Here is a 12067-nt window from a genome sequence, read left to right on the forward strand (position 1 = left end):
TGCCGGTATTATAGTTTCAATCATTCTAGTCTTGTAACTATTTTTTTATTGTTAATGAAAATTAAGAATAACTTATAAAATTTCATTTTTTTAAATTTTTTTAATATTTCCGTAATATTTTAATAAGAAGTGTAAAGTTAAAAATTATATTATAGGGAGGAACTTATATGCAGTTGTGTATAAGATTACACACAGTACACCTTACAAAAAGAATAAAAAACAAAAATCATATAACTTGATATTGCAAAGATTTGTAAAATCCATAACACAAAAAAGCCACCTTTTTGTCTTAGTAATGTTTTTTCTTTACATCTCTTTTTAATTTCTAACATCTTTGTTATTATACATATGTACATTTCAACTGTGAAAATCGCTCAAACTAGCTACAGTTATTACAAGTTAGAACAATCCTCTTGCATAACTACAGCCCTTTCCACCAACTTTTCTATGCAAGAAACTGTCAACGAGATATGGACTACGTTGATCTCCTTGGAAGTGATACCGTACGAGCGTTCTTCACAGCTTCAGCATATTTTTCGTTCTTGGAGTTTTGAGCATCGACCAATTTTGCCAATTCGGTTTTGGCGTCGTTCTGAGCATCGTGAACACCTGGACACATGTCGTTGTCATCTTCAGTCAACGAGTTGATTCTTGTGAATATACTTGAGGCACTGTCATCACTGATTCTTCTTGAGCTGTTGCTGCTAATTTCTCCTGTAATGCTGCTCTTTTGACCTGGGGAATAAGATCTCGGCAGATCCAGAGAACGTCTAGACGAACCCCCACATGAATCCCTTGCCGTCTTTGTGAGATCATCAGTTCCAGAGTCGGCAAGTGCTGCAAAACCTGACTGAAAGTATCTAGAATATCTACCTGCAATGTCGTCCACAGACACTGCTCTTGCCAATGGCGTGCTTGGTGTGTGGAGACGACGAGGACTGCCTTTCCTTCGTAGTAGTTTCTTCAACTTGGCAAAGGCTTTTGATTTGCCAGAATGGTTCGGCTTGTTAGCTGGTACTTTATCAACAGACGAGTCATCACGTTCACCAGAGTCCGTTAGACAAGAAGCCTGGGAAGGCGACCATTGGTCAGAATCGGTCTCCGGTAAATCCATCGCTTTTTCACCAGACCTATCTTTATTTGCTTTCGCTTTCTCTTCAGACTTGGGGTTTACTGTCTTGCTGTCCCTGCCATCGGTTTTACCTGTAACTGTCTGCTGATTTTTCAGTTCGAACTGCAAACAAGCATTCACCCACCGGAGATAGACCAGCTCTTCTATATCAGTGCAACGATCAGCTTGGACTCGCTTCATTTCTTTTGTCAAATCTTCATTTAATTGTTTCAAGCGCTGACTCTCTTGTTTAAGTTCTTGTACCTGATACAGAAAATATCCTGTGGAGTCATACAAATGCTCAATCCTTCAGAAACTTAAATAAACCAAAGGAAGAGATAACTATACTGGCGCTCGTCAAATTTTGACATACAGTGACGGCCCCTACAGTCATGTTCTACAAATTCTACGTAACCATCCCATCTTCAGCCAGGAATCTGCAGTATAAAGCATGACTGTAGGGGACGCAACGGAGTTTTTCAAAAGCGCAAGAATCTTTTGACACCAATCTCAGGAGTTGTTAGTGTAATTATTCTTTAAAAGGAATCATGAACATAGAAAACTACCTCTTCATTGTCCAAAGCAGAAGCAGCAAGCATTTGTAGATACTCTAACTTCTGAGTCAAATCCGAATTTTCCTGCTTCAGGCCCTCATTTGACTTCTTCATCTCCTCCAACTCTTCCTTCAATTCCTCCTTTTCCTGTTGATACACTTCCACGTCCCGATCGAGTTCATCAGCCTTCTTTTCCAACTCCTGCAATTTCATTACTCTTTCTTTAAGTGTTGAAAGCTGCTCCCGATTCTGTTCCGCCTCAGACCGAAATTTCTTCCTCAGCAGCTTTATCTTGGCTTTTGCAGTTTCGAGCTCCATCACAACTTTCGCATGATCAGCCAACTGCGCCTCTAGTCTCCGGTTATCGGACAGCAAGGACTCAATCTTGAGGTTGTAAAGTTTAGCCTCCATATTGTTTAATCTTAGCCGGTTCTGGAGCTCTATTACTGCCGCTTCCTGCTCCTTAATGCCATAATACTCAATCAATTGAATCTCCAGCTTCCTCTCTCTTTCTTCAAGAAGTCTAATTTTGCTTCTTAGTTTTCTAGTCTCTATGTCATGCTCGTCGTGCTCAGCAGATTTCTTCTCTGCGTCCAAAACCAGACACCCTTCATTCTTCATTGGAGAAATGCCGTCTGTTGTCAGAGATATGTTGCATTCCTTGACAAGCTCATTGAATTCCGGCAAGAGGAAACCATCTTTTTCTCCACTGTGTCTACCACTGGACGAGACATCTTCGATGGAATTTTTAGAAGCAACCTTTTGGAGAAAAGTATTCTGCAGCAATGAAACGAGAACGGTTCAAACCTCACAGATCCAAAGTCCCAGTAAGGCAATGGGGATCCATGATGAGTTAAATATCACTTAACTCAAACAAAGTTAGTATTTGCAATTCAGATCCCAACACATTTTCATTTCCATTCAAAAATCAACACAAACACAACACCACCCTTGTAAAAGGAACACCGAAAATTGAGAATGAAAATGAAACCAAACACAGGTGCTGGCGATACTAATCAAAAATCAAGATAAGAATACTTGCTCACTAATACCCTTTTCAAATAACAACTAATTTCTATATATTAACCATGATTCAAAACCATACATTCAAATTCCAGTGAGAAAATTGAACAAAAAAAAGCCAAAAATTCATCCCAATATTAAATTCTAAGGAATGTTCTAATTATTTTCAAGAACTTGACAATTCCAGGAGCTTAATGTTACCTGCAAAGCAAGATCATCATCCCTGAGCGCCCCTATCAAATCAATTTGGCTTCCATTACCTGTGAATCAAGCACACAACACATGTGAATCAAAATATTTGACAAAAGGGAAACAAAATATTTACAGAAAATAACCCATGAGTAAAGATTTAATTTTTAAGGAGGAAAAAAAAAATAAAAGGGCTGACCTGAAGAAAGCTTTAAAGATTTTGATTTGGAGGTTTTGATTCTTTTGGTTCTGGAAAAGGTATAAATGACCCCACCGAGAGAAATTGCCAAAGCAACACCAAATTTCAAGAAGACGGGTCTTATTGGAAGTTCCCGCCTCTCCGTCACCACCATCTGGAGTGACTCGAAATTCATTTTTTTCAATCATATGCAGCAAACACATACGTATATGTGTTACTGCATACGATACACCCCCTCAATCATCATCAACTCCAATCTGAAACACACACACATATACAGAAAGAGAGTTAGAGAGAGAGAACAAAACCCGTTAAAGAAGAAACATAATCAAGATCCAATCTTGAAACAGCATTCAAGAATCCCAGAAATGTTGGACAAAAGGGGACTTACGGATGGAACAACAATTTTGCCTTCCACATTGAATGTCGTGTTGATGAATTCCCACCAATAGATGAAGGTGGAGGGGGTGGGGGAACAAGATTTCAGGTTGTTGTTCAGGTTAAGAATGTGTGTATGTTTCAATCAATGCTTCTTTCTCATTCATTCATTCACGATTTCGAATCACAACCTGAATCAGTTGGTTTTCTTGAGGTGGCATTTATATATATACTCCGATTAGGACGACAAGTTGGATTGACCCATAACCATAAAAATGGGCATCTATTATACATACTTGTCCAATGTCGCATGAAGCAATAATTGGACATTTGACATTCATTTTTCTCTTGTGCAAATGTGATAGAATGGCCTTAATTACTTTACCAGGGTATATTGTGAATGCATAGTTATCTCCCAAGATTTTAACTCTAATTTCATTTGATCATGTAAAGTTAATTATAAATAAATGGATTTGTATTTATCATGTGGTTTGCTTCCATCATACTTCATTTAAGGAAAAAATGCAAACAACTCCTTTGTGATATTATAAATGAGCAAATTACCGCTTATGAAAAAATAAATAGCGATTTATGTTCTTATATTTTTTAAAATACAACAATTTATCCCCCTATGATTTTAAAATGAAGTAATTTACCTCCCTGTATAAAGAGATAAATTGCTTCATTTTAAAAAAGTATATGAGGTAAATTGCTATATTTTTTTTATAAGGGTGTGATGTGCTCATTTTCAATATCACATGAGGGTAAATTGCTATTGACCCCTTTATTTAATATATAATGTAGCTTGCGTCTCGATTGGTGTAATCAACATTAGATGTTTGTCTACATCTTCATTATATGTAATAAGATTATTATTTGGTCATAAACAAAGTGCAAAAACCCATATCTAATAATAGAATAATCCCGTCCAATATATAAAAATAAAACTAAACATATTACATTAGACACCAAAACAATCCACTTATGTTTTGGCATTTCCTCTTTATTTTCACACACAAACACTCTAAATCGTCTAAAATAAATCCAAACACCAAAGATGCACCTCCAAGGATGAAAGGCATCATTCCTCGTACACCAACTGACATATTCTGTCTTAATAATACCCATACTTATAGTCATAATAACATCCATAGTATTTACTCTCGAACACTATACTGAGGTTGGGAATATGAGAAATGAAGTGGTTGTCATGGTCCCCAACTTTCCTTATAACGCAGGGTTAAAAATTGACACTCTTCTACATACAAAGTCTGGAGCGAAGATGTGGGCGGGAGGAGGCGATGCGGCAAGTACTTCAACCAACCGCAGTCAGTGATTTGTAGCCTACAGAGATTGGGCATTATGCTGAAACTGTGTCACTTCCTCTGATATATCTTTCCACTCTTCCCATTTGTCGCAACGATCAAAAGGTAACTTCTTCAACATGGGAAACTTTGAATGATGATGGTTCATCAACATTCTCTTTGATCCCCAAGAATCCATTGCAAACCCATTCCAAGTCTTCCATATGATATACAGAAAGCTCTTCCAACATTGGCAGATTGCCCAAAAGAGGCAAAGATGAACAGTTTCTATAGTTGTTAATGCAGAATTCTCTGAGATAATTGAAGGATGTGATCCACTTGGGGAACCTGTTGCAATGTAATAATCCAACTGTAGAGTTCGCAGGTTTGGAGGCAGTTCAAGAACATTCATTCTCATGTCCCCCAAGATGAATAAGTTCAACTCCAAAATATCCACGTCCAGCTCTGAAACATTACAATGTCCAAAGACCGGTTAATTTTGAGGAAACACTTGTACACCTATTAGGAGGTGCCGTAGGTTTATTAGTTTGTGAATTCCTTGAGGAAGAGCACAGAGTTTCCCACAACTTTGAAGATGCAACGTTTCTGTGAGTTCTTGTATGGGAATTTCCCTCAATTCAAGATACCTCAAGTGAATTAGATCTCCTATCTCCTGCCAAGTTGCAACCAACCAATCTCGATAGCCTAACACGTTTCAAACTTTTCAATCTCGATAGTCTTGAGATACATATCTTGCAGAAAAGGAACCAACTTTTCCTAGCTATATCATCCAAACTCAAACTATCGAATGTTTGATGATATGAATTTAAAAATATTTTAATTCCATGACCATTTCATTAATTCACAGTGTTGTCAATAACTTTCCTAATAATTCATATAAACAATTGACTTTCATCAAGAATTTATAATGATAATAATTATATAGGGGGCATGCAGGGGCTGACCACGACTATGATATAAGATTGAGATTATATACAGATTCATATTTGTTATTGATAAAATTATAAATATATTACTTAAGAGTGTTATTGTAATGTAAGTTAAGCCATCTTTTAAAGTTATAGGATACACTTTTCAAGCGTTGTAATATATATTGTAAGGGTGTTAACATAAAGCCTAACAAGTTGCAAGTCTAAGATCTAAGTGAATGTGAAGGGCACTGACTCAATCACGTCAAAATCTACGGCCAGCACGTCCCCACATACCCCTCCTTCACTCCTCCTCCTCCTGTCGTGTACATGTCCAACAGCTCAAGAACACAAAAGTTGGTGACAATCAAATCAAGAGAAGTAGACAAAAGATTTTCTTTGTCAGAAAAAAAATAAATTACAACAAGAAGAAGGATAACAAAGTCGTGGCAGAGTTACGTCGACGATCACTTGAAGGCGTTCATCTCCACGTACGCCGCCGCCATCCTCGTGAAGGGTTTCGACGAGCCTGGATTCCTTGCTCCAGAGGGACTATTAATTCCTTGCAGGCGGTAAGTATATAGGGTGATTCCTGGCGGTGTAGTTCGTGGAAAGAAGGTTTCCTGTCTTCTCGCCTCTCTTCCTGCGTTGCTTGATAGAACTACGTGCGAGAATGCTTATGTCTACATTTATCACAAAGCTGTCGCATGAAAGACATTTTTGCTGCATTTTCCTTGATTATTCAGAATTCTAGGATATTTTCTTATTAGGATGCATGATGAGCCACTTCCCACCTTGAATCCCAACAAACGTAACTGCATACTTGGAAATGATCAATGAATACTATTCCTTTATGACATAATTATGAGATGAGATCCATTTTCGCAAAGGTCATGGAACATTGTTACACTCTGCTTTCTTACATTCTTGATAAGTACCGTGTTTTACCCTTTTTCTTACTAACAATGGAGATTTATGACATAATTATGAGAAAGGATGAATTACAATCATCTACTCTAAGGTTTGACATATTTATGAATATCCTCTCATCCTTTGAAAAATTATTAATACCCTCTTTATTTTAACGGACTTCTAACAATTAACCTAATTCGTTAAGTTTTTATCTATTTTTTGTGATTAACTGACCAAAATATCCTTGTGGATTAAAAATTATAATATTATTTATTTCTAAATTTTTTGAACTTTTTTATGGATTGAATGGATAATTTTTTTTATAATTTTTAAAATTTTTCCATCCACCCCTTTTGATTTTTCTCTAAGTTTTTAATTTTTTAAAAAAATAAAAAAAAATACTAGAAAAACAAAATTGACAATTTCATACCTTCATCCAAGGATTATATAATTTCATCAAACCTTTTTTGTTTTATTTTTGGGGGATTCCTGAGACGGGTCAAAACACACTTAACGTTTGCCTACTTTTTTCTTTACATCATATTTGTGTGAATTTCTAGTTATGGGTTTTCAATATACAATATATATAAACACACATATATATAAATATTATATAAAGGAGACATATACAATATTAAACATACAATACCTATATATATGCATATATAAAATATATAAGAGAGACATGATTTGATAATTATTTGACAATGAACAGTAACTTTTGTCTCCCAAAATACAACACCAAACATACAACACTTATTTTAAATTATTTTGAATCGTCTCTATACACACACATATATACAAGTATATATAAAAAAGACATGATTTGACAATAATTTAATAATAAACAGTAATTTTTGTCTTTCAAAATACAAAACTAAACATACAATATTTATTTTAAATATCTCCAAAAATAAATTCAAGCATACCTATCATCTCTAACACATACTTATTTATCTTTATTTTTCTCTCTCTATCTCCACAAAACAAAATAAAACAACAAAAAAAAAAAAAAGAAATTAAACCAAACATAATGTTACTACTCTACTCATATGAAAGTGAACCATTTCATTACCTTTCTTCCCTTCTCCTTTCCCTCTCTTTTCTATTTTTTCCAATCTCTCTTCCGCTTCTTTCTATTATTCTCCTTTTATTTGTGGATGGAATTACTTAAAAATCTCAAATGGTCATGATGATTTAACTATCTTTAATTATTATAATTTTTTAATTTTTTACATACTTTAATTAATTGAAAATGAATAATTATTTATATTTTTTAATCTATATATTTTGGCTAAGACCTTAGATATAGAACATGGTATTTTATGTTTTTATCTTATTATTGGATTTCAATCTTTCCTTCGTGGTGTTATATATTTTAATATTTTTCATTCTACATACTGTAATTTCATGAGAATATATACAAAAAATAATATGTATTCGTATCAATATCGTATGGTATCCTAAATTTTTAAGAAATCTTTCACGTCATATTTATTTTTATTCATTATTTAATAATTTTGTACTTATGAAGGAAAAAATATAATGAAATTAACATCACTTCATATATATATATTATACTTATTTCTTTATAAGTACAAAAATATACATAAAAATATAAAATAATGATAAATTTAAATTTAAAATATTATTATTATTATTAATTTACTTTAATTTTATACATATATTTATCTATACCACACGCACTAGTTAATTAGAAGCATACTCCAAAAGGTACTTTCGTTATAATTTTCAAATTTAATGCGATTTTATGAAAATTCTTGAAAGGCGAATATACCAACAAGTAAATATCAAAGTCGTGATGAGGGTTTTTCGAATATATGTAATTTATACTTTAATCTTTTTTTTGCTTTATTGTTCCACTATAGTATGACAAAAAAATAATAAACATCACAATTAAAGAAAAAGTATTTTTATTTATAAAAAGTGGGACCTTTTTTTCCCTTTTTTCTTTTTTATTAAGGATTCCTTTGGCTACTCACAACCTTTCTAAAGTTTCTTTTCATTAAAAAAATAAATAAATAAAACAAAACAAAGCAACGAGCATCTTTAAGTATCATGTTTAGCCCATTAATTGTCCTAGCCAATAAAGAAATCCCAATATTTCTATCTTTACAATTATAAAGGACTCCTACTAACTATTTTTTTTATTAATATTAAATATATGAACTAATAAATATTATTATAATATATCAACAATTAATATTAAAATAAATTAATATTTATATATTGATGAGAATCAAACTCATGACTTCATCATTATAAGATCTAAATATCGTCAATTAAACTAAGTCGAATTGGGCAAAGTTACCAAATCATTTCCATATATAGCCCTAAAATGAAGGGGAAAAAGAAAAAACACACACACACACAAAAAAAAAAGCCCACTTTCCATTGACAAAACTAAAGTGCATAGCACATGAGAACTACATTGCATTTTTAGTAAAATTCATTAAAAAAAAGTACCATTTTTAGAAAATTAGCCCATTTCCTAGAAACTTACAACAAGCCAACTTCTAGGGTTTTAGTTTCTTGCAATTCCAAAAGTACCCATCTTTCTCAAAAGTGAAATCTCATATTCCAAGAATGTCAATGTAGGGACATTCTTGGTAATCCATAAAACACAAACATTTCATGGTTTGTAATTTTGTTATTAAATTAAAACAGCCCTTAATTTCAAATTTTCTCTCATATCCCACACCCCCTTTTTTCAAAATTCAAAGATTCTCAAATGTATAAATGGGCGAGTAATTAAAAATACACCTCGATTTGTACTAACTATCCATATTTTAGGCTTAATAACGTCTTAATTAATTATTAACGACCCAATTAGATCAGTAGATAATGTTTTCTAATGCTAGGGTTCTTGTTTTTATACTCGAATATCTTTATATAATAATTATTAGTCATGAATAGGGGATAATATTATGAGAGCATTAGCCCCATCTGCAGACCACTAATCACCTCTCATGTTATTCTTGGAGAAGGAGCTTCTATAAAAGAAAAATTGGGGATCAATGTTTGAATTAGACGAGACATGTCAATTAACTAGGGTTAATTCTTGTTCAATTCCGATTTCTAACTTTATTTTTTAATTATGTAGAAATAAATTAAGCTCATTTAAGTATTTTTAACCTATTGTCTTATTTTTACTTTTTATATCTTTTTATTTTTGTACCTTAAACGAAAACTTGAAAGAATATTGATGCAATATTTCCCCACCATGCAAATTGAAAAGGGCCATTTACATTTTCTTGGAATTAGGTCGAAATATACAAATACCTCCTATATTTTATAAATTTTATAGATCCACCCCTTGAGGGATGTTAGTGTAATATTTTTCAAAAGGTATTTGTGTAAGCTTCACCCCTAAAGATTGATGTAGTTGTAATTACAACTAAAACTTCAAAAGGTATATTTGTAATTTTATAAAGACAGAATATTTATATATTTTGGCCTAATTTCAAGGGTGTTAATATATTTAATCATAACAAAAAAAAACTTATGAATTTTTTTATTTTATTTTCATGCTTGATATATTTAATCCGTTACAAACATCCCTTTAAAATATAATAATTGTTACAAGTTTTTCATCTGACATTGATTGATAAGAGGATCCTGGATGTGCTTATTAAGTAGGGTATTTCTCAATAGGGGGAGAGGGTCCTGGATATGTTTATCAAGTAGGATATCTCTCTTCCTTAGTAATTATTTTTTTATAAATGAATGCGAGCCTGTGTGTCAAAGCCAAGGCCGCACCAATGCCCAGACGGGCTATTTGTGTGCGAGTGTTCAATTTAGAACCGATCAAGAGGAAGCCTATACTGTATGCACGAATTGAACAAAAAAAATATATTATAAATTCTCCATCTCACATCAATTATAAAAAAAATTCTGAAAATATTTATAGAGTTGAACATCCCTTCTCCTTAGCAATCAATTTTTAAGAATTGACATGGTTGCATTGGGTGGTGGGTAAATAACAACTAACATATAAGGGTAGGGGCCATAATGGCATTGTGAAAAGAGTTTGGGCAATTTTGAGAATCAATATTATAGATGAATAATGTGCAAGTAAAGGCTACATAGCTAGGGCAAAATAATAATACAGTCAAAGAAAGCACAATTACCAAAACAACCCCACAAATTTGTCTTTTACCAAAGTACAGTATTTCAAGAAAGCAAAAGTGTCAAGGATGATGCAAGCAACCCACAATTTTCAAGAGATCCCTCAAACATCAATCAAATCAAAATCAAGTCCTAATCATTGCTGATAAGAAAGTTAAGACCCAAATTTTCACCAATAATATTTCAGTAATCTCTTCAACCTTTAGCCTCAAGCTGCCACGTGTCCTGTGTAAAATGGCAAATTTATTTAAATAATACAAAAAAAAAAAAGTTAGAGATTTGGTGCTGTTGCAAAAGTATCAGAAAAATGAGCGGCACCGCGGTACGACAACGCGGTGCCACAGTTTTCAATTAAAAAAAAAAATTTTCATGTGTCACCGCGGTGCGTGACCGCGGTGACACAGAATTAAAAAAAATATATATATATAATATGCCACCGCGGTGTCTCACCGCGGTGGCATCAATAAAATATTAAAAAAAAACGAAACTGGTTTCAGAACCGCTATCAGAGATAGCGGTTCTTCACCAGTTTCAGAAAAAAAAATTGGGTCAAAGCAGCCTGCAAAATTGCAGGCTGCAGCAAGCAGTGCTGAGCCACCGCGGTCACGGACTGCGGTGGCTCAGCAATAATGCTTGTCCTCTCTTGCAGCTCACACTATTTTATAGTGTGAGCTGCAATGCAAATTTCACCACAAGCAGCTCACACTTCCAAATTTTTCTTGTTCTTCCTCTCAATTCATCTTCCTCCTCCTCTCGGTTTACCTTCATCTTCCTCTTCTAGTTAATTTTTTTTTGTTATTCTGTTTGGGCAATTTGTTCTTGTTCTTCCTCTCAGTTAATTTTGAAAAATATTTGAAATCAATGTCTAATTTTGGCCCTATCGATAGCAGTGTTTTGTACGGACAATTAAATCATCGTTCTGAGGATGTATCCGAAAATCCGGATACAACATTATCCGTACGACGTGGTGATATAGCGTTTTTTCGTGTCCTCCAACTAGCACCACGCCATGTTCGTGTTTTGCAAGTACTCCAAAATATGGGGTTTCTTGGTGTTTTGCAGTGTGGGCATGTTGAAATTGACACCCACTTAATTACTGCATTAGTGGAAAGATGGCGCCCCGAGACACACACATTTCATTTTTCGGTGGGCGAAGCAACCGTGACACTGCAAGATATCGCCGTCATCTGGGCACTCCCGGTGGAAGGTAATCTTATTACCGGGGTAGATAGAAGGTATAATACGCAACAGTGGCAAAATTATTGCCATCAACAGTTGGGTTTTATTCCAAATGAAGATGCTTTTAGATGGTCGAGAAT

At 33.8% G+C, this 12067-nt stretch overlaps 1 protein-coding gene across 1 annotated transcript; it reads right to left on the reverse strand.

The window, feature by feature from the left end:
• Positions 243–3633, reverse strand: LOC105163638 (protein CHUP1, chloroplastic). The gene is made up of 5 exons (XM_011082066.2): positions 3468–3633; positions 3077–3333; positions 2890–2948; positions 1678–2442; positions 243–1375 (listed from the first exon to the last, which is right to left on the reverse strand). The coding sequence occupies exons 2-5, from the start codon at positions 3249–3251 to the stop codon at positions 476–478; spliced, it is 1899 nt and encodes a 632-aa protein (XP_011080368.1). The 5' UTR covers positions 3252–3333; positions 3468–3633; the 3' UTR covers positions 243–475.

The sequence above is a fragment of the Sesamum indicum genome, linkage group LG1 (assembly GCF_000512975.1).
Source record: "Sesamum indicum cultivar Zhongzhi No. 13 linkage group LG1, S_indicum_v1.0, whole genome shotgun sequence".
Taxonomy (NCBI): Eukaryota; Viridiplantae; Streptophyta; class Magnoliopsida; order Lamiales; family Pedaliaceae; genus Sesamum; species Sesamum indicum.